Here is a 25,820-nt window from a genome sequence, read left to right on the forward strand (position 1 = left end):
AGGGAGGGCGTGAGGGAGGGAGGGAGGGCGTGAGGGAGGGAGGGAGGGCGTGAGGGAGGGAGGGAGGGCGTGAGGGAGGGAGGGAGGGAGGGCGTGAGGGAGGGAGGGAGGGAGGGCGTGAGGGCGTGAGGGAGGGAGGGAGGGCGTGAGGGAGGGAGGGAGGGCGTGAGGGAGGGAGAGAGGGCGTGAGGGAGGGAGAGAGGGCGTGAGGGAGGGAGGGAGGGCGTGAGGGAGGGAGGGAGGGCGTGAGGGAGGGAGGGAGGGAGGGAGGGAGGGAGGGAGGGAGGGAGGGAGGGAGGGAGGGAGGGAGGGAGGGAGGGAGGGAGGGCGTGAGGGAGGGAGGGAGGGCGTGAGGGAGGGAGAGAGGGCGTGAGGGAGGGAGGGAGAGAGGGCGTGAGGGAGGGAGGGAGAGAGGGCGTGAGGGAGGGAGGGAGGGCGTGAGGGAGGGAGGGAGGGCGTGAGGGAGGGAGGGAGGGAGGGAGGGCGCTGGGCGGGAGGGCGTTGGGAGGGCGCTGGGCGGGAGGGCGTTGGGAGGGCGTTGGGAGGGCGGGAGGCGGGAGGGCGTGTGGGAGGGAGGGAGGGCGTGAGGGAGGGAGGGAGGGCGTGAGGGAGGGAGGGAGGGCGTGAGGGAGGGAGGGAGGGCGTGAGGGAGGGAGGGAGGGCGTGAGGGAGGGAGGGAGGGCGTGAGGGAGGGAGGGAGGGCGTGAGGGAGGGAGAGAGGGCGTGAGGGAGGGAGAGAGGGCGTGAGGGAGGGAGGGAGGGCGTGAGGGAGGGAGGGAGGGCGTGAGGGAGGGAGGGAGGGAGGGAGGGCGTGAGGGAGGGAGGGAGGGAGGGAGGGCGTGAGGGAGGGAGGGAGGGAGGGCGTGAGGGAGGGAGGGAGGGAGGGCGTGAGGGAGGGAGGGAGGGAGGGCGTGAGGGAGGGAGGGAGGGAGGGCGTGAGGGAGGGAGGGAGGGAGGGCGTGAGGGAGGGAGGGAGGGAGGGCGTGAGGGAGGGAGGGAGGGAGGGCGTGAGGGAGGGAGGGAGGGCGTGAGGGAGGGAGGGAGGGCGTGAGGGAGGGAGAGAGGGCGTGAGGGAGGGAGGGAGGGAGGGAGGGCGTGAGGGAGGGAGGGAGGGAGGGCGTGAGGGAGGGAGGGAGGGAGGGCGTGAGGGAGGGAGGGAGGGAGGGCGTGAGGGAGGGAGGGAGGGAGGGCGTGAGGGAGGGAGGGAGGGAGGGCGTGAGGGAGGGAGGGAGGGAGGGCGTGAGGGAGGGAGGGAGGGCGTGAGGGAGGGAGGGCGTGAGGGAGGGAGGGCGTGAGGGAGGGAGGGCGTTGGGAGGGAGGGCGTTGGGAGGGAGGGCGTTGGGAGGGAGGGAGGGAGGGAGGACGTGCGTTGGGAGGGAGGGCGTGCGTGCGTTGGGAGGGAGGGAGGGCGTGCGTTGGGAGGGCGGGAGGGAGGGCGGGCGTTGGGAGGGGGGAGGGCGGGTGTGAGCGCGGGCGTTGGGAGGGAGGTCGGGAGGGCCGGAGGGCGGGCGTTGGGAGGGCCGGAGGGCCGGAGAGCGGGCGTTGGGAGGAAGGGCCGGAGGGCCGGAGGGCGGGCGTTGGGAGGGAGGGCCGGAGGGCGGGCGTTGGGAGGGAGGTCGGGAGGGCCGGAGGTCGGGAGGGCCGGAGGTCGGGAGGGCCGGAGGTCGGGAGGGCCGGAGGTCGGGAGGGCCGGAGGGCGGGCGTTGGGAGGGAGGTCGGGAGGGCCGGAGGGAGGGCGTTGGGAGGGAGGGCGTTGGGCGGGAGGGCGGGCGGGCGTTGGGAGGGAGGGAGGGCGGGCGTTGGGAGGGAGGGAGGGAGGGAGGGAGGGCGTTGGGCGGGAGGGCGTTGGGAGGGCGGGAGGGCGTTGGGAGGGCGGGAGGGCGTTGGGAGGGCGGGAGGGCGTTGGGAGGGCGGAAGGGCGTTGGGCGGGAGGGAGGGCGGTCGTTGGGAGGGCAGAAGGGCGTTGGGAGGGCGGGCGTTGGGAGGGAGTGAGGTTGGGAGGGAGGGCAGGAGGGCGTTGGGTGGGAGGGAGGACGGTGGGAGGGCGGGAGGACAGGAGGGCGTTGGGAGGGAGGGCGGGAGTGAGGGAGGGAGGGCTTTGGGAGGGAGGGAGGGCGGGCTTTGGGAGGGAGGGAGGGAGGGCACTATGGATGGTGCATTTGTGTAGAGGGTGGGTAATAGGCAGAGATGTTGCTGGACAAGCGAGAAGCCAAATAAGTCTTCCCTGGGGCTAATAGAAGCAGCAGCAGTAACTAGAATACTATATGGCCCCTCTGCCGCATAGAAAGAAGCTAGTATTATAAATGGCACATGGCAGGTGGGGGGCACAGTTCTAGATTTTGCATTGAGACTCAGGAGCTCCAAGATATTATATGCTGGGTACTAGCAGAGGCATATCTGTATTTATTCAGGGTTATTCACCCAGTGAAATCCCAGAGGATTTCTATAGTTTTTTTTTTTTATTTCCCTCCTTTCTGCTCTATACAGCGTGAAATCTGTCATTCAATTTCCTACAAACACCTTCCCACAGAGCGGAGAGAAAGACCCAAGATATAAAATACCTTTCTATTCTACGCCAAGTAAAAAAGAGACTGCTCAGAGATTCCGCCCCCTCCACAGAGCGAGAGATGAGGGGGCTCCTGTTTATTCCATCTCACTAGCAGCGTGGGTGAGCAGCGCATTAGTAGTGTTTATCCAAAAAAGATTACTTGTTCCTTCCCCATGGGAAAACATTTCACCCAGTTCAGAGTGAAAACAAAGCCGCATTCACAGGCGAACGGAGAAAAGTGCAGTATAGGATTGTGCCGCGTAGAGATTAGGGAATTATAGGTTTCTGTGTCTCACGGTCTTTAAAACGAAGGGTTTCAAGATCCTGATCCTTCTTTACCGTTATATAAAATTTATTTTCTTCAGTGCTCTTTAAGAAACGCGTAAGCCGCAGCGCACAGTTACATTAACCAGAGGTTCAGAGCAGGGACAGAAAAAAAAAAAATCTTCTAAATGTATACTGGAATGTAAATGCCGAGTCCAGGATCCCCCTTGTTGAGGCTCATTTGCTTCATTGTAAGTGAGCCCTTTAGCTGTTTTTTTCAGGGGTGTAACTATAGGGTCTGCAGAGGTTGCAGTTGCACATTGGCCCCGATACATAGTGGGGGGGGGGGGGGGGGGTCCAAGGGTCAGATTTTGCATTGGGGCCCAAAAGGTTTGAGTTACGCTACAGTGTTTGCCTCCCCGTTTTTTGGTTAACATTCACTTTATAGCTACAACTCTGCAGCGTAGCTTTGGGAGGGGGTCAGTGGCCCCAGGCTCACTGAGATGGAGGGGCTCACTACAACCACCCCCGCTATGACAGCCGCTCTCACGCCACAATACTCTAGCAGACATGCCGCCCACTAGGCATGTCTGCTTGGGCACACCTCTGACGCTGCCCACCACAGAGGAGCAGAAGACGCCCGCATGTGAGGAGAGGGTGAGCAAGTACCCCTCCCCAATAATGCATGGATACAGTGATAATGGGGGTTAATGCAGGGATGATGGCTGGACTACCCATCCCCTTATATTCCAGATCTTATTCCTGTATATAAACACCATCATCCCTGTATACATCAGCCAGGCTGGTATTTACAGGGAAGATGGGGGTTCTAAATAGGGATGATGTCTAGTACATACAGGGATGATGGCTGGTATATAAGTAGAATGTGCCTCTTTAGTTGTAGACTTACGTTTGGGGGAGGGGGGGCTCCCACTCAGATATGTTTTGCCACGCCTGTGTTAAACCCCTAGCTACGCCACTGTTAACACTGCTTTGTCTATGACCATGGAGATAGGGTTACCTCGTAATAGTTACATCCCATGATTCACTTTTCGCGGAGACGCCCCAACACTAACTAACCTTTCACTTGTATTTTAGACAAATGACCATGGCTGGCTCCAGGGACCCTTCGGCGATAGGGTCACAGTGGAGTGGGCCTCCTGACTACCCTACCCTTAACAAGCATTGAGCACATCTATCCACATCGCAATGGGTCCATGAAGCCCAGTGGGCCCTGGCATCTTCCCAGGTTTGCCTGGTGCGGACCCTGTACATGACTATACCGTGTCAAATCAAAGTTAAAGTTGCTTGAAATTTCTGCATGACCCCTGAAGTGCAACTTTAAGCTCCTGGGCCTGAATGCAAAATTTGTTACAAGGGCCTTCCATAACTAAAGTGCCATTTATAATACTCGTGTCTTGTTATGTGGCACTTTCAGCCATCGTAGCATCGAAACCGGGCTCTCTCTGCAGCCCCTGTATGACCTAATGTTGGTTTTGTTGAGTCACAATGGCGTGAAGGGCAGGGATCCTAAACCATTGCCCCATGCTTCCTTCACCTGTTGCTTCTGATGTCACTCTGGACACCCAAGATCTAATCTGGTCGTCTGACCTAGAACATAAAACATACATTATATCCCTACGATCCTATTGGTATATAGAACATGTGATACGCACCGGGAACCTCACAGCGGAGGATTTGTTGCAATGCATGGAGATTGGAGAATAACCGTACAAGGAATCCAAAACTTCACTGGTGAAGGAATTCCATGGGACGTCGCTGAACTGCTCGGTGACAGATGACTGTGGACACGTGCAGACCTCATCACCGCTGAATCTATGGGAAGAACAGCTGTTAATGGGGCGATCCCACTTACAATGTCAATGTATGTTACAACAATGGAGTAGTGTCCTGTATGTGACCCATGAGCCAGCACACGTCCCTGTCACTAGTGTAAATGGAGTTGTTCCCATAAGGAGGCAGCTGCATTAGGCCACTCATTCTGAGGGGAGCAAAAGTGTAGGAGGAAAAAAAAAACTGCACTGTAAATATGAATGAATGTCGGTACATAATGTAGAGTGCAGCAATTGTTTTGCTGCGCTTTCATAGCGTCAAGGACCAAGTGCGGGATCGAGGGTGCAAGTTCCAGATGCCCAGGCCGTCAAGGTCATTAGCGCATCTTTCACCAATGACAGGTGATGCGTTTTGTGCGACCGCACAGTTTACACACCTAAAACGCCATCCCTTTAGGGGTCCAGCTGCTGGGACTTTCATCCTAAGCATGAAAAGGTTTAGACAAAGGGGTCTGTCATCTGCAATCCAGCAAACTACACGTATCCAGATTTGAAGGAGCACGTCATCTCAAGTGGCAAACAATGTTTTACTCATTGTCTGTGTTCTCCCATTTGTCTCTTCCTATTGTCACACTGTTACCCGTAGCCCTGAAATACTCTGTGCCCCTGGGACTTTGGTATTTTTGCTATCTGTATGTGACCTCCATTTGTTTCCATTCCCATCCTGACACTGCTCTGTCCTCACAGATATAATCACATAAGTGCACAGGTTACAACCTCAAACAAAATCAGTACATCTGTCTTCTCTAATACTCTGTGCTGCTGTGGCGCCTGTTCCTATCACTTTAAACCGCTCAATATGTTTTCATGGTCCTAACTAATACATGAGTGGAAGGTCATTGCGCCACCCACAAGATCAGCCGTCATCAATCCTGTGGTCTGATTGGCTATGGGGTGTTCTATCCCCTCCCCTGAAGATCTTCCTTACTCGCCTGTTCACAAGGTTGAAGTACTTCTTCAGATATCCTGGATCCACGTTGCTCTTGCACAGTTCAAGCTCAGTACGGGGGTAATAATGTATATAGTTCACACACATCTCATCTGTAATGCTGAAACCACCCTTCAAATATCAACACAAGAAGGAAACGTCATCATTTAGGGCCCTACCACACGGGCTAAATAATATTACAACTGGCACGATGACCTCGATTTACACTGCATAGTATTGTCAAATGTTTATTTTATTTAGGCACTATCATATGGACATTGTATGCTACTTTTATGTTTCTATGGTATGGCACTATTATTTAGGTCAAACACACCTTGATCCACAAAAGGCCATTAAAACCATTGAATACAATCCCTTTAAGCGCGGCTTACCCAGGATTTTACTATATAAAAAGGTATGAGAGACGGAAGGATAAATAAAGAAGAAGAGATTGGGCGACAAAAGACTGAAATTGAGCCATATTCCATAATAAAACGAGGAAAGGAAGCCGGGAGAGAAATCGCCACCAGTTATGGAATCCAGAATTACTCCAACATTAGTTCTTTGCAGAATGTGAGAGCAACTTGGGAGATCTACAAGAAACGTTTTAAGATGCGGGCGCTATGTGAACTCTTACCACTGTTACTCGGCTTCGGTCTTCTGTGTTGTAAGAGCATCTGGTTATCAGCAAATCCCCCTGTGCGTTCAAATACAGGACATATGTAGTTACTATAGTTTTATATAGGCCCTATGGCAGGGGAAAGGTTAACTCCACAACATACGTGCGGCATAACGAAGACGGATCCTTAGGAATAACTGAAGTAGTAATGATTGGGTTTGTGGTGCACAGTTTTGTTATAGGATCATAGAATTATAGTCTAGAATACGTTAAACCCATTTCATGTGGTTTCCATGGTTAGAACATTAACTGCAATTTTAAGTTATCTTGCTTGGATTTGGCAAAACAAATAACCCAAATGTTGGTATGAGCTGCAATACCGAACACAACCTGTGGAACAGTTGTGCAGTCTCTGGAAGAAAAGTAGACAAGATTTCCTAGTGCAGTATAAACTCGTTAAGACTTGTGCTCTTATGTGAACTCTGGGTGACCAAATAGGAAAGTGCGGAGTCGATGAGCCCAAAAAGTTGTGCCAATTTGAGTAACAATATTTAGGGTTCTTCTTCGATATGATCTACTCATGTAAAAGCAATAATAGTGACTCTAGTAGAAAAGCCACAAAAACCTAGGACCACTCAACACAGGGAGCTCATCTGTACCCATAACCCTTTAAATACAGGAGGCTGAACTGCACCCCATAACCCAGGAGATACAGGCTACTGAACTGCGACTATAACCCAGTAAATACGGGCAGCTAAACCGCACCCCATTACTTAGAATATACATGCAGCTGAACAGCGCCCCATGACTGAGTAGATTAGGGCAGCTGTACTGAACCCCATAAATCAGTAGATACAGGCAGCTAAAATGCATTCTTAAGCCAGTAAAAACAGGCACCTCTGATGCACCCCATAACCCAGTAATTATGAGAGGCTAACCTCCTCGTAGAGTTAGGTAGCTGAACTACACCCTTTTTCATCAGTAGATACAAGCAGCTAAACTGCACCCATAACCCAGTAGAAATAGGCAGCTGAACTGCACCCTATAATACAGTAGATTCCAGCAGTTTAGCTGCCTATTTCTACAGGGTTATGGGTGTAGTTTAGTGGTCTGATTCTACTGGGTACTGGGGTGCAGTTCAACTGCACCCCATGATAGAGTAGATACAGGCAGCTAAACTATCCACTGGGTTATGGGTGTAGAGTCACAAGAACTGCACTTCAACTGCTTGTATTTACTAGTTCATGAACGGCACCTCATAACCCAAGAGATCATGGCAAATAATCTGCGCCCAGTAACCCAGAAGATATGCTGCAGTTCAGCCTCCCATATTGACCTAGTAGATACAGGGTGCTAAACTACGCCCCCATAACCAAAATTCATATGGTGCAGCTCTGCTGCCTGTATCTTAGTATATACACGCAGCGTAACTGCACCCATTACCCAGTAGATACCAGCGTTTGAACTGCACCCCATAACCCAGTAGATACAGGAACTTTACTGCACCCAGGGCCGGCCTTCAGATAGATGGCGTCCGATGTGAAATTTTCTTTCGGCGCCCCAACCCATCATTAAAAAAAATTAAATAAAAAAAATGCCTCATAAGCGTTTATACTGTGTGGGGGGCATTAATGTCCCCAAGTGTCCTCACAAAAGTATGAATAATGCCTTGGAAGCCCAGGGAGTGAGTGTTGGTTTTCACTCACCACTGGGTGCTCCTTCTCGGCTTCGGCCTGTTCACTGCACAGAGTCTGACATACATTTCATTGTAATGTCACATGACACGTCACGTGTAAGTTTCAGTGCAGAGAAGAGAACCACCCGGGCCGGTTTTAGACTAAGTGTGGCACTGGGCAAAGTTTTTTTTTTTTTTTTTCATAATTTGGATTTTTATTGTAAAGTTTACAAACACATAAGAACAGAGTGCGTGAATACTTTCGTAATCGATCATAACATATCATATCAACACATATCATATAGATAAAAGTGAACGCTTATGTACATCAATATCCTTGTTACTCCGGGGCGGTTGTCACCGTCATTTAGAAAAATATACAGTCGGGCACATGGCATGTGAGGTAGAGAATGCCCTTTTATATTTGCAAGGCACATAATTCCTAACTGGACACACATTATGAAGAGTGACCACCCCCCCCCCTGAACAGGTAAGAGGGGAAAAGATTGAGACAAACAAAAAGACGACAAAAAGAAAGGAAGGAGAAGACGGACAGAAGAAGAGCAAGGGGAGTAAGATGAGGGATATTAATGAGTGCTAGGAGCAGACACATTACCACAAGAGGAATATTGTACCGCCTCAATTTCCGATGAAGCCCAATCAGGACCTGGCTATATAGATCACCATACGGAATTCTCTAGCTCAACCAGTCTGCGAAATGAGGACCAGATTTGAAGGATGACCATGTGTTCCACTGAGAAAGAACCGCGTCATAGCAGCCTCTGTCTTCTGCAAGAAGAGACTCCATTCTACACAGTAGGTCCCATTTCCACAACCCATTCACCAATCGTAGGCACAGCAGAAGTCTTCCAGTGTCTAGGAATAACTGTCCGTGCTGCTGTCAGAAAGTGCCTGAGTAGGCCCTTTTTTATGCCTTACAGAGGACCCGGAATCAAGGATAACAGAGCCATCTGAGGAGTGGGTATGATAGGAGCACACTCCATCAATGCATAGATGTCGGACACCGCTTTCCAAAAGTCTGCAACACTGGGCATGACCACCAAATGTGCAACATCGTGCCAGTCTCGTTGCCACACCGCCAACAGACATCTGATACTTCTGGGTACATTTTATGCAAAATCTGTGGGCAACGGTACCATCTGGTCAATATTTTAAAAAAATTTTCTCCTGAGCGTGGCAAGCCATTGGCATTTTATGGGTCAGGAGAAAAACCCTGTCCCAATCAAGCAGAGATATGGAGAAACCTAGGTCCTCTTCCCATGCGCCAACATATGCAGGGGGCTGATTGACAGAAGTCTCCAATAGGATGGTATACATCTTAGAGATCACACGAGTAGGTGGCTCTTGTAAAAGCAACAACGATTCAAAGGACGTGGTCACTGAGATGCAAATGCCATCCGGCAGGGCCGAGTGTAAAAAGGTAGACAATTGTGCATATTCCAACCATGAAAGAGTCCTCTCCGGGCAGGTCTCTCTCAACATCTGTAACGGAGGGAGGCGACCCCCATCCGACATCACCTGACACAGCCTAGTATCGCACTGGGCAAAGTTAAGAGTGGGACCCCAAATGCAGAATTATTAAATCAATAATGCAATCAATTCAGAAGGCGATGTGCAGAGAACTACATCACTGAATTCTAGCGCCTCCAGAGCATATGTCCCCCCTCTCACACAATACGGTTACTGAAAAATACCCCCATACGGTTACGGACTACCACCAACACACCATAATCACATAATATGAGGGTATTATTCAGTCACTGTGGTTATGGTGTGAGGGTATTATTCAGTAACCATATGGTCGTATTATTTAGTCACGGTTGTTGAATAATACCTTCACACCATAACCACGTATTGACTGAATAATACCACCATACTCTTACTGATTAATACCCTCATAATATGTAGTTATGATGTGGGGGTACTCAGTAACAGTATGAGTGCATAATACCCCGATACAGTTACTGTATGGGGGTATTATTCAGTCACTGTGTTTATGGTGTGGGGGTATTATTCAAATCAATGTTACTGAATAATACCCCCCCCCACAACATAACCACATAGTGACCGAATAATACCTCCCATACGGTCACTGAATAATAACCCCACACCCACCATAACCACAGTGACAGTATGGGAGGTATTATTTGGTCACTATGTTGTGGGGGGGGGTATTATTCAGTAACATTGATTGAATAATACCCCCACACTATAAACACAGTGACTGAATAATACCCCACACAGTTACAGAATAATACCCCCACACCATAACCACAGTTACTGTATACCCACCCATACGGTTACAGAATACCCCCACGCCATAACTACATAATATGAGGGTATTAATCAGTAACCGTATGGTGGTATTATTCAGTCAATATGTGGTTATGGTGTGACTGTATTATTCAACAACAGTAACTGAATAATAACACCATATGGTTACTGAATAATACCCAAACACCATAACCACAGTGACAGAACACCACCCCCATACGGTTACTGAATAATACCCCCAAACCCTAACCACATAGTGACTGAACAATATCCTCGCACTATGTGGTTGTGGTATTTTCCAGTAACAGTATGGGGGTATTATTCAGTGACTGTTACTGAATAATACCCCCACACCATAACCACATAGTGACTGAATAATACCCTCATACTATGTGGTTATGGTGTGGTGGTATTATTCAGTAACTGTATAGTGATATTCAGTCACTGTGTGTGTGTGGTTCTGGTCTGGAGGGATTATTCTGTAATAGTATGAGGGTATTATTCGGTCACTGTTATGTATAATACCTCTACACCATAATCACATAGTATGAGGGTATTATTCAGTCACTATGCGATTATGGTGTGTTGGTGGTATTCAGTAACCGTATGGGGGTATTCAGTCACTATGTGGTTATGGTGTGGGGGTATTGTTCAGTGACGGTATGGTAGTATTATTCAGTCACTGTGGTTATGGTGTGGGGGTATTATTCAGTAAGCGTATGGGGGTATTTTTCGGTAACATGGTGGTATTCAGTCACGGTGGTTATGGTGTGGTGGTATTCTTCAGTCACTGAATAAAACCCCCACACCATAACCACAGTGACTGAATAATACTACCATACGGTTACTGAATACCCCATACCGTCACTGAACAATACCCCCACACCATAACCACATAGTGACTGAATACCACCATACGGTAACTGAATAATACCACAGTACATTTACTTTATAACCAAAATGTGGTTATGGTGTGGGGGTATAATTCAGTAACCGTCTGTGTATTATTCAGCCCCGGTTACTGAATAATAGCCCCACACCATAACCAAAATGTGGTTATGGTGTGGGGGGCATTATAAAGTAATGTAAATGTAGTGTGGTATTATTCTGTTAGCGTATGGTGGTATTATTCAGTCACTATGTGGTTATGGTGTGTGGGGGTATTATTCAGTAACCATATGGTGGTATTATTCAGTCACTGTTGTTGAAAAATACCTTCACACCATAACCACATATTTACAGAATAATGTAGTTATGGTGTGGGGGGGTATTATTCAGTAACAGTATGGTGGTATTCTTCAGTCACTATCCGGTAATGGTGTGGCGGTATTATTCAATAATAGTATGGGGGTATTATTTAGTCACTACTATTGAATAATACCGCCACACCATTACCAGATAGTGACTGAATACCCCCATACGATTACTGAATACCCCCACACCATAACCACAGTGACTGGATAATACCAGCATACGGTTACTGAATACCGCCACACCATAACCGCATAGTGACTGAATAATACTACCATTATGTTACTGAATAATAGCCCCACACCATAACCACATAGTGACTGAATAATACCCTCATGCTATGTGGTTATGGTGTGGTGGTATTATTCAATAACGGTATGGTGGTATTATTCAGTCACTATGAATAATACAGCCACACCATAAGTGCATAGTGACTGAATAATACCTCCATACCATTATTGAATAATACTGCCACACCATAACCACATAGTGACTGAATAATACAGCCACACCATAAGTGCAGTCACTGTGTGGTTATGGTGTGGGGGTATTATTCAGTAACAGTATGGGGGTATTATTCAGTCACTGTGGTTATGGTGTGGCGGTATTATTCAGTCACTGTGGTTATGGTGTGGGGGGTATTATTCAGTAACAGTATGGGTGTATTATTCCATAACCATATGGGGTATTATTCGGTCACTGTGGTTAGGGTGTGGCGGTATAATTCAGTAACAGTATGGGGGTTTTAGTCACGGTTACTGAATAATAACCCACACCATAACCACAGTGACTGAATAATACCCCCATACTATTATTGAATACCCAATACTGTTGCTGAATAATATCCCCACACCATAACCACATAGTGATTGAAGAATACCCTCATACTATGTGGTTATGGTGTGGGGGTATAATTCAGTAACAGTATGTGGGTATTGTTTAGTCACTGTTGCTAAAGAATACCCCCATATGGTTACTGAATAACAACCATATACTGTTACTGAATACCCCATACTGTTGCTGAATAATACCTCCACACCATAACCACATAGTGACTGAATAATACAGCCAGACCATAAGTGCAGTCACTGTGTGGTTATGGTGTGGTGGTATTATTAACAGTATGAGGGTATTATTTAGTCTAGGTGGTTATGATGTGGGGGTATTATTCAGTAACATAATGGTAGTATTATTCCGTCACTATGCAGTTATGGTGTGGGGGTATTATTCAGTAACAGTATGGGGGTATGATTCGGTCACTATGCGGTTAGGGTGTGGCAGTATAATTCAGTAACAGTATGGGGGTTTTAGTCACTGTTACTGAATAATAACACACACCACAACCACATAGTGACTGAATACCCCCTTACTATTACTGAATAATACCCCCACACCATAACCACAGTGACTGGATAATACCACCATACTGTTACTGAATACCACAACACCATAACCGCATAGTGACTGAATAATACTACCATTATGTTACTGAATAATACCCCCACACCATAACCACATAGTATGAGGGTATTATTCAGTCACTATGTGGTTGTGTGGGGTATAATTCAGTAACAGTATGGCGGTGTTGGTTAGTCACTATGCGGTTACGGTGTGGCAGTATTATTCAGTAACAGTATGGGGGTATTATTCAGTCACTATGTGGTTTTGGTATGGGGGTAGAATTCAGTAACCGTATGGGGGTTTTAGTCACGGTTACTGAATAATAACCCACACCATAACCACATCGTAACTGAATAACAACCCCATACTATTATTGAATAATACCGCCACAACATAACCGGATAGTAACTGAAGAATACCACCATACTGTAACTGAATAATACCCCCACACCCACTATAACCACATAGGGACTGAATAATACCCCCATAAGGTTAGTGAATACCACCACACCATAACCGCATAGTGACTGAATAATACTACCATTATGTTACTGAATAATACACCCATACTATGTGGTTATACTGTGGGGGTATTATTCAATATTCGTATGGAGGTTGTAATATCAGGATAGGTTGACAGACAGGTGAGCCCTAATCTACCCGCCACTCAGTCACTGCCTACTTGCACAGCCCGTCCTAGGCGACGGCGTACAACTGGGCGACGGTCCCTTCGCTCAATATGTGCACGACAGACAAACAAGACAAGGGTACACAAAAGCAAAGGGAAGTGGGGCAGTTGCCCACGGCAACACCGTGAGTAACAGAGTAGTGGACAAGCCGAGTCAAACCAGGAGTGTACGTGGTCACAAATGCAGAGCAGGAGAATAGTCAGTCAAGCCAGGGTCAATATGAAGCAGAGGTCAATGGTAACAGCAGGAAAAGCAGAATCCGGAAACAAGAGAATCACAGGCAAAGGACAAGCAGCAAATGAAGGTATAAGTAGACCAAGGGCGGGAGCTAGAACCGTCTGGCCAGGCTGCGATAGGCGCTCACACTCCTCAGCCTACCAGCCTGAGTGGTAGCAGATCGAGTCACTCTAGCAGACCTAGGAACAGATGCAGGCTGATTAACCACGGGCGTCGACACAGAAGCGGTCTCAGGCAAATCCTTCACAGAGGCATTATTCAGTCACAGTGCGGTTATGGTGTGGCAGTATTCTTCAGTAATAGTAAGGGGGGTATTATTCAGCCACTATGCGTTTATGGTGTGGGGGTATTATTCAGTAACTGACTAAAACCCCCATACGGTTACTGAATTATACCTCCACACCATAACCACACATTGTATAGGGGTATTATTCCGTAACCATATTCAGTCAGTTACTAAATACCACCTCCACACCATAACCACATAGTACAAGGGTGTTACTCAGTCACTATGTGGTTATGGTGTGGGGGTGTTCAGTAACCGTATGGTGGTATTATTCAGTCAGTGTTACCGAATAATACCTCCACACCATAACCACACAGTGACTGAATAATACCCATATATTCCCACACCATAACCACATAATATCACCATACAGTTACTGAAAACCCCCATACTGCTACTGAATAATACCCCCTTACGTTTACTGAATACCACCTCCACACCATAACCACATTGTGACTGAATAAGAACCTCATACTAGGTGGTTATGGTGTGGAGGTATTATTCAGTAGCAGTATGGGTGTATTATTCAGTCATTAAATAATACCCCCACACTATAACCACATAATGACTCAATAATAGCCCCACACCATAACCACTTAGTATGAGAGTATTATTCAGTCACTATGCGGTTATGGTCTGGAGGTATTTTTCAGTAAGAGTATGGGGGTATTAATCAGTCATTGTTACTGAATAATACCCCCACACTATAACCGCATAGTGACTGAATACCCCATATGGTTACTAAATAATAGCACCACATCATAACCACATAGTGACTGAATAATTACCCCCATACGGTTATGGAATAATAACCACATACTGTTACTGAATTATATCCCCACACCAATGTGATTATGGTGTTGAGGTATTATTCAGCAACAGTATGGGGTATTCAGTAACAGTATGGGGGTATTCTTTAGCAACAGTGACTGAATCCCTCCATACGGTTACTGAATACCACCACACCATAACCACCTAGTGAGTGAATAATACCCTAATAAGATGTGGTTATGGTGTGGCGGTATTATTCAGTAACCTCACGATAGTATTATTCAGTCACTATGCAGTTATGGTGTGGTGGTATTCAGTCACCACGTGGTTATAGTGGGTGTGGGGGGGGGGGTATTATTCAGTAATAGTATGGCATATTCAGTAACAGTATTGTGGCATTCTTCAGTCAATATGTGGTTATGGTGTGGGTTATTATTCAGTAACAGTATGGGTGTTTTATTTCGTAACCATATGGGATATTATTCAGTCCCTGTGTGGTTATGGTGTGGAGGTGTTATTCAGTAACCGTATTGGGATATTATTCAGTCACTATGCGGTTACGGTGTGGCGGTATTATTCAAAACCAGTGACTGAAAAGTACCCCCATACTGTTACTGAATAATACTGCCACACCGTAACCGCATAGTGACTGAATAATATCCCAATACGGTTACTGAATAACACATCCACACCATAACCACACAGGGACTGAATAATATCCCATATGGTTACGGAATAAAACACCCATAATTTTAATGAATAATACAGCCACACCATAACCACAGTGACAAAATAATACACCCCTACTGTTACTAAATAATAGAATAATCACCCCTATACTAACAGTAGGGGTGTATTATTTTGTCACTGTGGTTATGTTGTGTGGGTATTATTCAGTAATTGTAAGGGGGTATTATTCAGTCACTGATTATGGTGTGAAGGTTTAATTTTTTAACAGTATGGGGGTTTTAAGTCAAGTCACTGTGGTTATGTTGTGTGGGTATTATTCAGTAACAGCATGGAGGTATTTTTCTGTCACGATGTGGTTATGTGGGGTTATTATTCAGTAACAGTATGTGGTTATTATTCCATAACAGTGACTGAATAATCACCCCCATACGGTTATGGACCACATACGGTTACTGAATAATAACCCCACATCATAACCCCATCGTGACAGAAATATACCTCCATGCGGTTACTGAATAATACCCACACAACATAACCAGTGACTTAACAAAACCCCCATACTGTTAAAAAAATGAAACCTTCACACCATAATCAGTGACTGAATAATACCCCCTTACAATTACTGAATAATACCCACACAACATAACCACAGTGACAGAATTCCCCCCCCCATACAGTTACTGAACACCCCCACACCCATCATAACCACATAGTCACTGTGGTTTAGGTGTGGTGGTAGTCAGTCACTAAATACCCCCTTACAATTACTGAATACCCCACACCATAACCATATGGTTACTGCATACCCCATACGGTTACTGAATTATACCCCCACACCAATGTGGTTATGGTATGGAGGTATTATTCAGCAACATTATGGGGGTATTCTTTAGCAACAGTGACTGAATACCCCCATACGGTTGCTGAATAATACCACCACACCATAACCACATAGTGACTGAATAATATACTTATACTATGCGGTTATGGTGTGGGAGGGGGTATTCAGTAACCGTATGGTGGTGGTATTTAATCACTATGTGGTTTTAGTGGGTGGGGGGGTATTATTCATTAACAGTATGGTGGTATTCTTCAGTCACTATCCGGTTATGGTGTGGCGGTATGGGGATATTATGCAGTCCCTGTGTGGTTATGGTGTGGAGGTATTATTCAGTAACAGTATTGGGGTATTATTCAGTCACTGTGTTTACGGTGTGGTGGTATTATTCAGTAACCGTATGTGTGTATTCAGTCACCGTGGTTATGGTGTGGGTTATTATTCAGTAACAGTGACTAAAACCCCCATACTGTTACTGAATTATAACCACACACCAAAACCACGGTGACTGAATACACACATACGGTTATGGAATAATACCACCACACCGTAACCACAGGGACTGAATAATACGCCAATACTGTTACTGAATAATACTGCCACACCATAAACAGTGACTGAATAATACCCCATACGGTTACCAAATACACCATACGGTTACTGAATAATACCCCCACACCATAACCAAATAGTGACTGAATAATACCCAAATACGGTTACTAAATACACCCTCACCATAACCAGATTGTATTCTTCAGTCAGTATGTGGTTATGGTGTGAAGGTATTATTCAATAACCGTGACTGAATAATACCCTCATACGGTTACTGAATAATAACCCCATATGGTTACTGAATAATACCCCCACACCTTAACCAGTGACTAAATAATACCCCCATACTGTAACTGAATACCCCCACACCTCAACCACATAGTGAATGGATAATTCTACCATACATTTACTGAATACCCTCATACTATGTAGTTATGGTGTGGGGGTGTTATTCGGTGACTGAAAAATACAGCCATACTGTTACAGAATCATAACCCCATACGGTTATGGAATAAAACCCCCATACGGTTACCGTGTACCCCCTATACGGTTACTGAATAATACCCCCACACCACAAAATAATATGGAGGGTATTATTCAGTATGAGTATGGTAGTATTTATCAGTCAATATGTGATTATGGTGTGAAGGTATTATTCAACAACAGTGACTGAATAATACCACCATACGGTTACTGAATAACACCCCCATATGGTTACTGAATAATACCACCACACCATAACCACAGTAGCTGAATACCATGCCCATACAGTTACTGAATTATATCACCATACGGTAACTGAATACTGCTGTACGGTTAATGAATAATACCCCCACGCCATAACCACATAGTGACTGAATAATACCCTCGTACTATGTGGTTATGGTGTGAGGGTATTATTCAGTAACATAATGGTAGTACTATTCAGTCACTATCCGGTTATGATGTGGCGGTATTATTCAATAATAATATGGGGGTATTATTCAGTCACTATGGGGTTATGGTGTGGGGGTATTATTCAGTAACCATGACTAAAACCCCCATACTGTTACTGAATAATACCCCCACACCATAACCAGTGACTGAATAATACCCCATACCGTTACTGAATACCCCATACTGTTGCAGAATAATACCCCCACACCATAACCACATCGTGACTAATACCCACATTCTATGTGGTTATGGTGTGGGGGTATTATTCAGTTACAGTAGAAGGTTGTTATTCACTAACAATATGGCGATATTATTCAGTGACTACGTGATAATGGTGTGGCAGTATTATTTGGTGACAGTATGGGGGAAATATTCAGTCACTGGTAATGCAGTGGTGTATTATTCAGTAGTAGTAAGGGGGTATTAGTCACTGCGTTTATAGTGTGGGGGTATTATTCAGTAACAGTATGGAGGTATTATTCGGCCACTATGTGGTTATGGTGTAGGGGTTTTATTCAGTAACAGTGACTAAAACCCCCATACGGTTACTGAATTATACCCCCAAACCAAAACCACATAGTGACTGAATAATACCGCCACAAAATAACCACACAGTGACTGAATAATACCCTCATACTATGATGTGGTTATGGTGTGGAGGTATTATTCAGTAACAGTATGGGGGTGTTATTCAGTAACACCATACCATAAAAACAGTGACTGAATAATACCCATATATTGTTACTGAATACCTCCACCCCATAACCACATAGTGACTGAATAATACCCTCATGCTATGTGGCTATGGTGTCGAATTATTATTCAGTAACAGTATGGGGGTATTATTGAATAATACCCCCATACAGTTACTGAATATTACCACCATACAGTTACCTCCACATAACCACATAGTGACCGAATAATACTCCCACACTGTTACTTTATAAAAACCCACTATACAAAGACCAATATTACCTCCAGATAGTGACCACAGAGGTAGATGACCGTTATATAGTCTGTAGAGCTCCTGTGTATAAGGCCCCATGCACACAACCAGAAAATCGCCCCCAATTATGGACCGTAATTACGGACCCATTCATTTCTATGGCCAATGGACACCTTCCCGTATACCGACGAGAAGGTGTCAGTGTCGTAAAAACGTTCCAAAAAAAAAACGATGACGTCCTATTTTTAAAAACATTTTTTTACAGACTGTGCGCCCATACTTTATAATGGGAGCACAGCCCGTAAATACGGGAGGCTGTCCGTGCCCATAAGTACGGGCACGGTCGTGTGCATGGTGCCTAAGTGATTACAGCACATTTATAGCTAGTGGCTCACAGGTGATGTTGGTTTCTTGTTTTTCCAGCATCCTCCCCACCTATACCCCATCCTGTAAACAAACTCATAATCCATAGTGCCCCAGTTATAAAGATCCCTCAGTGCTCAACACAATAAAAGTGCCCCATCAGTAACTGTGCCCCCACACAGGAATAATGCCCCTTTTGTGCCCTGTCAATAGCGCCACACACAAAACCCCCCTTCTTGTAGATAGTACCACACAGACATCCCCCCCATATAGTGCTACACAGGTGTCACCTCCCCCTCAGAGTGCCACACCCCCTTCGTAGATAGTGCCACACAATCCCCCCACCCTCATTGTAGATATTGGCGCACACCAACCCCCCCCCCCCCCCCCCCCGTTTTAGATACACAGTCCCACCCACAATTATTTTTTTCACTTACCCAGCCCCGTTTCCGCGACGGCCGGCGCGCTCCACGGCCTCCAGACAGGACACATGCGCAGGCCACCATGATGCATCCTGTCGGCCTGCGCAGGTCCCAGTGTCTTATAGTCTACAGGCCTAACCTGTAGCCCATACTATTCAATTGTATCTGCGTCCTGAGGATGCCTTTACAAGTGAATGTCTCAGTCGCTAGCACCGGGCCCCCCCAGGTGCCATCAACATTTATTGGCCGGCTGGCTTGGTGGCATCAAGTGCCGGGCTAGGGGGCACCATCATGCCGAAGGCCCCGTAGCAGCCGTGGCCGCAGCACTGCCGGGTGCTGCAGAAAAGCAAGAGGGGAGCCAGCGCAGGGCTTCCTTCATCTTGCTTGGGTGATGCACTCTGTGCGGTTGCATAGGTCTCACACGTCAAAGATTGGCTCAGACTACACCCATGACAGTTTATACAGGCAGCGGAACTGCACCCCATAACCAGAGGCGTTCCTAGGGTCTTAAAAGATCAGAGGCACGAAAAAAAAAATATTTTTACATATACATCGGAGAGAAGACCATCTATAAGACTAAGGCTCCTATAGCTACATTGCTGGATAGAATTGGATGCATTGTCTCAGCAGACAATATCACACATTGTAGGATTAGATACAGGGCCCCAGCAGACCGTATCATACATGAGACTTCGGGCTCATTGAGACAAACGTTATTCTCGCCCGTGGGCTATGCGTTGAAATAACGCACAGCAAAACGGACCCACTGATTTCAATGGGGCTATTCGCTGCGTGAAAACTCACGCATTTGTGAGTGTCTGAAACTCACCGCATGTCCTATATTGGTGCGTTTTCACGCACCTAGCCACCCATTGAAGTCAATGAAAACCACAGACAGCATGCGGACGACATCAGTGTGCGTGTTTCATGCATCAAATTACATTGAGAAAAAAAAAAGTGCTTGCAAGTGCGTGAAAAACACATTCCACACGCAAAGCACACTGATGCAAAATGCAACCAGATTTACGTTTTTAACGCACAAATCCTTCACGCTCGTGTGAACGTAGCCTTAGATACAGGGACCCAGCAGTAAGTACCCTTGTACTAACCCTCAGGGGCAAATTTGGCATTTCTGGGGCACCAAGCAAAGTTATGTCTCAGGGCTCTAATCAAAGACACCTGTAGGAGCGTTCCCCACACAACCCCCTGTATGGTTACACACACAGTCCCCCTGTCATACTGTAGACTGTGCCATGCAGTCCCCTGTGGGTAGTCCCACATACCCTCCTTGTCTCAGCAGACCGTATCACACATGATAGGCTTACAGTGCCCCAGCAGTCAGTATCCTTGTACGAACATATGTCCGCCCTCCTTGTATATAGTGCTACACAGACATATCCCCCCTTGTATATAGTGCTACACAGCGTTCTCCCCCTGTATATAGTGCTACACAGCCACCAAAAAACATATCCTCCAGACGGGACGCATGCGCAGACCAGCGTGATGCAGGGATGTCATCACACCGGCCTGCGCAGGGATTCTTCCCAGCGCCTTATGGGCCAGTGCCTTATATAGACGGTGACAGAAACTAACTGAAGCAGGGAGCTGATGGTTCCCTGCTTCAGCATTGGGTTAAACTGTATCTGCATCCTTAGGAAAGTGGGACATGGCCCCAGCCACCTGGGAAACCGCCCAGTATCCGGGATGGTCCCGCTGCATCCGGGATGATTGGGAGGTACGGCTGAACTGCACCCATAACCCAGTAGATACAGGCAGCTGAACTGCACCTTATGATCTAGTAGATACAGGCAGCTGAACTGTGCTCCATATCCCGGTAGATACAGTCAGCTGATCTGCCCCTATAACCGCATGCCTCCCAACCTTCAAGTATTGCAAAAAAGAGGGACAACCGTTGAGTCGTAGCAGATTTTTTTTACCTTTAAGCCACACCCACACATAGCCGGTTCAGCCCACACGGTATCATGCTCCTATAGTGCCTCCCCACAGTAAAATAGCCCCAGAGCCCCCACAGTATAATTCCCACATAGATGCCCCCCACACAGCATAAAGCCCCCATAGCTGCCCCATGCAGTAAAATACCCCCATAGCTGCCCCCTACAGTATCACCTTAGCTGCCACATACCGTAAAATGCCGCTTAGCTGGCCCCATACAGTATAATGCCACCTTAGCTGCCCCTAGTACCAGTGCCCACTTACAAAGTTCCAGTGTGCATGTGGATAGCGCCACGGTACCCATGTAGATAGTGCCATACCTTCCCTTGATTATAGCACCATACTCCCCCTTGACTATAGCGCTACACCCCCTCCTGTAGACCGTACCATTGGAGCTCCCTCTAGGAGCAGAATCCCAAGCCAGAGCGTCGGCCACGATGTGGCCGGGGATTCCACTCCATATATGGTTAGTGACACCAGGAGCTCCTCCAGGATCTGAGTCCCCGGCAACTCTCTGGCTGGGGAATATGCACCTGGAGGAAGTCCCTGATGTCACGACAGGGATGTCAAGGGCTCCCTCTAGAAGCGGATTCCCTGGCCAGAGCATCGGCAAACCTCTGGGTGGGGATTCCACTCCTGGAGGGAGCCCCTAAAAATCAGTCCATATATGGACAGTGACTTTTGGGGTTCTGAGATTACAGAATCCCCAGCCAGAGCGTTGAGAAACCTGCTCCATGAGGGGCCCCTAATAATCACTGTCGATATATGGAGAGTGTCGTCAAGGGCTTCCCCGGGCTCAGCACTTCCCAGGCATAGCGCTACGTTGAGTACTCGACTAGTGGACAGTGAATGCTGATGCAGGGAGCAGAGGACAGATACAGTTGACACTGGGACATACCACCACCCCTCCATGACACTGCCCTGAATCAGGGACTATCCCACTGAATCTGGGACCGTTGAGAGATATGCATAACCCAGTAGATACAGGTAGCTAAACTACACCTAATCTCCAAGTAGATATAGACAGCTGAACAGCACCCATAACCTAGTAGATACAAGCAGCTGAACTGCCCCCCATTAACCCTCTGCGGGTGATTACCCTTCTTTCCAGCGTACTTAGCGTATTCTAGATGCCTACGGGGGGTTGACCTTGAATTTACTTACAGTACACACAAGCCATTTCATGTGGAGTTGTCTGCATAAGTGTTATTGACTTTTCTGGAAAAACAATCTGATTAATAGATTAATAAAAAAATAACGTAACCAATCCTGATCCATCCAGGCGGCTATAATTAGGAGATGAGAGAGCCCAGGTTGAAGGTTAATGAGAGGAAACATCACATGGGATTAAGACTGACTACAAGCAAAAGGATTGGGGCTTAGTAAATAAGATGCATTATTGACTTGGGGTGGTTGTACCTTTAAAGAAAACCCATGGCCTAATACTCCATTAGGAAATACTGAGATAATAGAAGCGTGTCTAACTTTTAGAACCCTCATCTATTAGCCAGCATTAACTACTACACTACTGTCCTATAGGTGTGGCGGTGTTTGGTACAGCAGGTCAGCCTCATAGGATTGAGCTGTAGCACTAGGCAAAGCCAACCGTTAGGATGTGCCCTGTATAAATAATAAAGGGGCTGCAGATCTCTAGCCTCCATTTAGCTGATCAAAAGGGGGTCTCATGATTGGACCTCCATCTATCAGTTTAAAGAGGCCCCATCACCTCTTCCGACCGCTCATTTTATGGGGAATACAAGTATTTACTACAAAACTAAGCTCTAGGAAAAGATGCACTAAAATTATGTTGTGCCATACATCGGTTATTCCTCCCTGAAAAGGGGGGGGGGGGGTGTTCCTACACAAACTGACAAATGTCCAATCAGCGCTAACAGTGGGATACGGTGTAGGCAGGGGCGTAACTAGGAAAGACTGGGCCCCATGGCAAACTTTTGACTGGGTGTCACTATTGTGGATAGCGCCATACAGTGCCCCCTGTAGATAGCGCCATACAGTGCCCCCTGTAGATAGCGCCATACAGTGCCCCCTGTAGATAGCGCCATACAGTGCCCCCTGTAGATAGCGCCATACAGTGCCCCCTGTAGATAGCGCCATACAGTGCCCCCTGTAGATAGCGCCATACAGTGCCCCCTGTAGATAGCGCCATACAGTGCCCCCTGTAGATAGCGCCATACAGTGCCCCCTGTAGATAGCGCCATACAGTGCCCCCTGTAGATAGCGCCATACAGTGCCCCCTGTAGATAGCGCCATACAGTGCCCCCTGTAGATAGCGCCATACAGTGCCCCCTGTAGATAGCGCCATACAGTGCCCCCTGTAGATAGCGCCATACAGTGCCCCCTGTAGATAGCGCCATACAGTGCCCCCTGTAGATAGCGCCATACAGTGCCCCCTGTAGATAGCGCCATACAGTGCCCCCTGTAGATAGCGCCATACAGTGCCCCCTGTAGATAGCGCCATACAGTGCCCCCTGTAGATAGCGCCATACAGTGCCCCCTGTAGATAGCGCCATACAGTGCCCCCTGTAGATAGCGCCATACAGTGCCCCCTGTAGATAGCGCCATACAGTGCCCCCTGTAGATAGCGCCATACAGTGCCCCCTGTAGATAGCGCCATACAGTGCCCCCTGTAGATAGCGCCATACAGTGCCCCCTGTAGATAGCGCCATACAGTGCCCCCTGTAGATAGCGCCATACAGTGCCCCCTGTAGATAGCGCCATACAGTGCCCCCTGTAGATAGCGCCATACAGTGCCCCCTGTAGATAGCGCCATACAGTGCCCCCTGTAGATAGCGCCATACAGTGCCCCCTGTAGATAGCGCCATACAGTGCCCCCTGTAGATAGCGCCATACAGTGCCCCCTGTAGATAGCGCCATACAGTGCCCCCTGTAGATAGCGCCATACAGTGCCCCCTGTAGATAGCGCCATACAGTGCCCCCTGTAGATAGCGCCATACAGTGCCCCCTGTAGATAGCGCCATACAGTGCCCCCTGTAGATAGCGCCATACAGTGCCCCCTGTAGATAGCGCCATACAGTGCCCCCTGTAGATAGCGCCATACAGTGCCCCCTGTAGATAGCGCCATACAGTGCCCCCTGTAGATAGCGCCATACAGTGCCCCCTGTAGATAGCGCCATACAGTGCCCCCTGTAGATAGCGCCATACAGTGCCCCCTGTAGATAGCGCCATACAGTGCCCCCTGTAGATAGCGCCATACAGTGCCCCCTGTAGATAGCGCCATACAGTGCCCCCTGTAGATAGCGCCATACAGTGCCCCCTGTAGATAGCGCCATACAGTGCCCCCTGTAGATAGCGCCATACAGTGCCCCCTGTAGATAGCGCCATACAGTGCCCCCTGTAGATAGCGCCATACAGTGCCCCCTGTAGATAGCGCCATACAGTGCCCCCTGTAGATAGCGCCATACAGTGCCCCCTGTAGATAGCGCCATACAGTGCCCCCTGTAGATAGCGCCATACAGTGCCCCCTGTAGATAGCGCCATACAGTGCCCCCTGTAGATAGCGCCATACAGTGCCCCCTGTAGATAGCGCCATACAGTGCCCCCTGTAGATAGCGCCATACAGTGCCCCCTGTAGATAGCGCCATACAGTGCCCCCTGTAGATAGCGCCATACAGTGCCCCCTGTAGATAGCGCCATACAGTGCCCCCTGTAGATAGCGCCATACAGTGCCCCCTGTAGATAGCGCCATACAGTGCCCCCTGTAGATAGCGCCATACAGTGCCCCCTGTAGATAGCGCCATACAGTGCCCCCTGTAGATAGCGCCATACAGTGCCCCCTGTAGATAGCGCCATACAGTGCCCCCTGTAGATAGCGCCATACAGTGCCCCCTGTAGATAGCGCCATACAGTGCCCCCTGTAGATAGCGCCATACAGTGCCCCCTGTAGATAGCGCCATACAGTGCCCCCTGTAGATAGCGCCATACAGTGCCCCCTGTAGATAGCGCCATACAGTGCCCCCTGTAGATAGCGCCATACAGTGCCCCCTGTAGATAGCGCCATACAGTGCCCCCTGTAGATAGCGCCATACAGTGCCCCCTGTAGATAGCGCCATACAGTGCCCCCTGTAGATAGCGCCATACAGTGCCCCCTGTAGATAGCGCCATACAGTGCCCCCTGTAGATAGCGCCATACAGTGCCCCCTGTAGATAGCGCCATACAGTGCCCCCTGTAGATAGCGCCATACAGTGCCCCCTGTAGATAGCGCCATACAGTGCCCCCTGTAGATAGCGCCATACAGTGCCCCCTGTAGATAGCGCCATACAG

At 48.0% G+C, this 25,820-nt stretch overlaps 1 protein-coding gene across 1 annotated transcript in view; it reads right to left on the reverse strand.

The window, feature by feature from the left end:
• The window catches only part of DBH (dopamine beta-hydroxylase), a 47,991-nt gene that overhangs the window by 1,474 nt on the left and 20,697 nt on the right, over nt 1–25,820 (reverse strand). Inside the window, exons 10-12 of the mRNA XM_075835084.1 lie at nt 6,231–6,290; nt 5,598–5,725; nt 4,489–4,648 (exon numbers count right to left, since the gene is read on the reverse strand). Of these exons, the coding sequence (XP_075691199.1) occupies nt 4,489–4,648; nt 5,598–5,725; nt 6,231–6,290 (348 nt within the window). The remainder of the gene's footprint in view (nt 1–4,488; nt 4,649–5,597; nt 5,726–6,230; nt 6,291–25,820) is intronic.

The sequence above is a fragment of the Rhinoderma darwinii genome, chromosome 8, assembly GCF_050947455.1.
Source record: "Rhinoderma darwinii isolate aRhiDar2 chromosome 8, aRhiDar2.hap1, whole genome shotgun sequence".
NCBI lineage: Eukaryota > Metazoa > Chordata > Amphibia > Anura > Rhinodermatidae > Rhinoderma > Rhinoderma darwinii.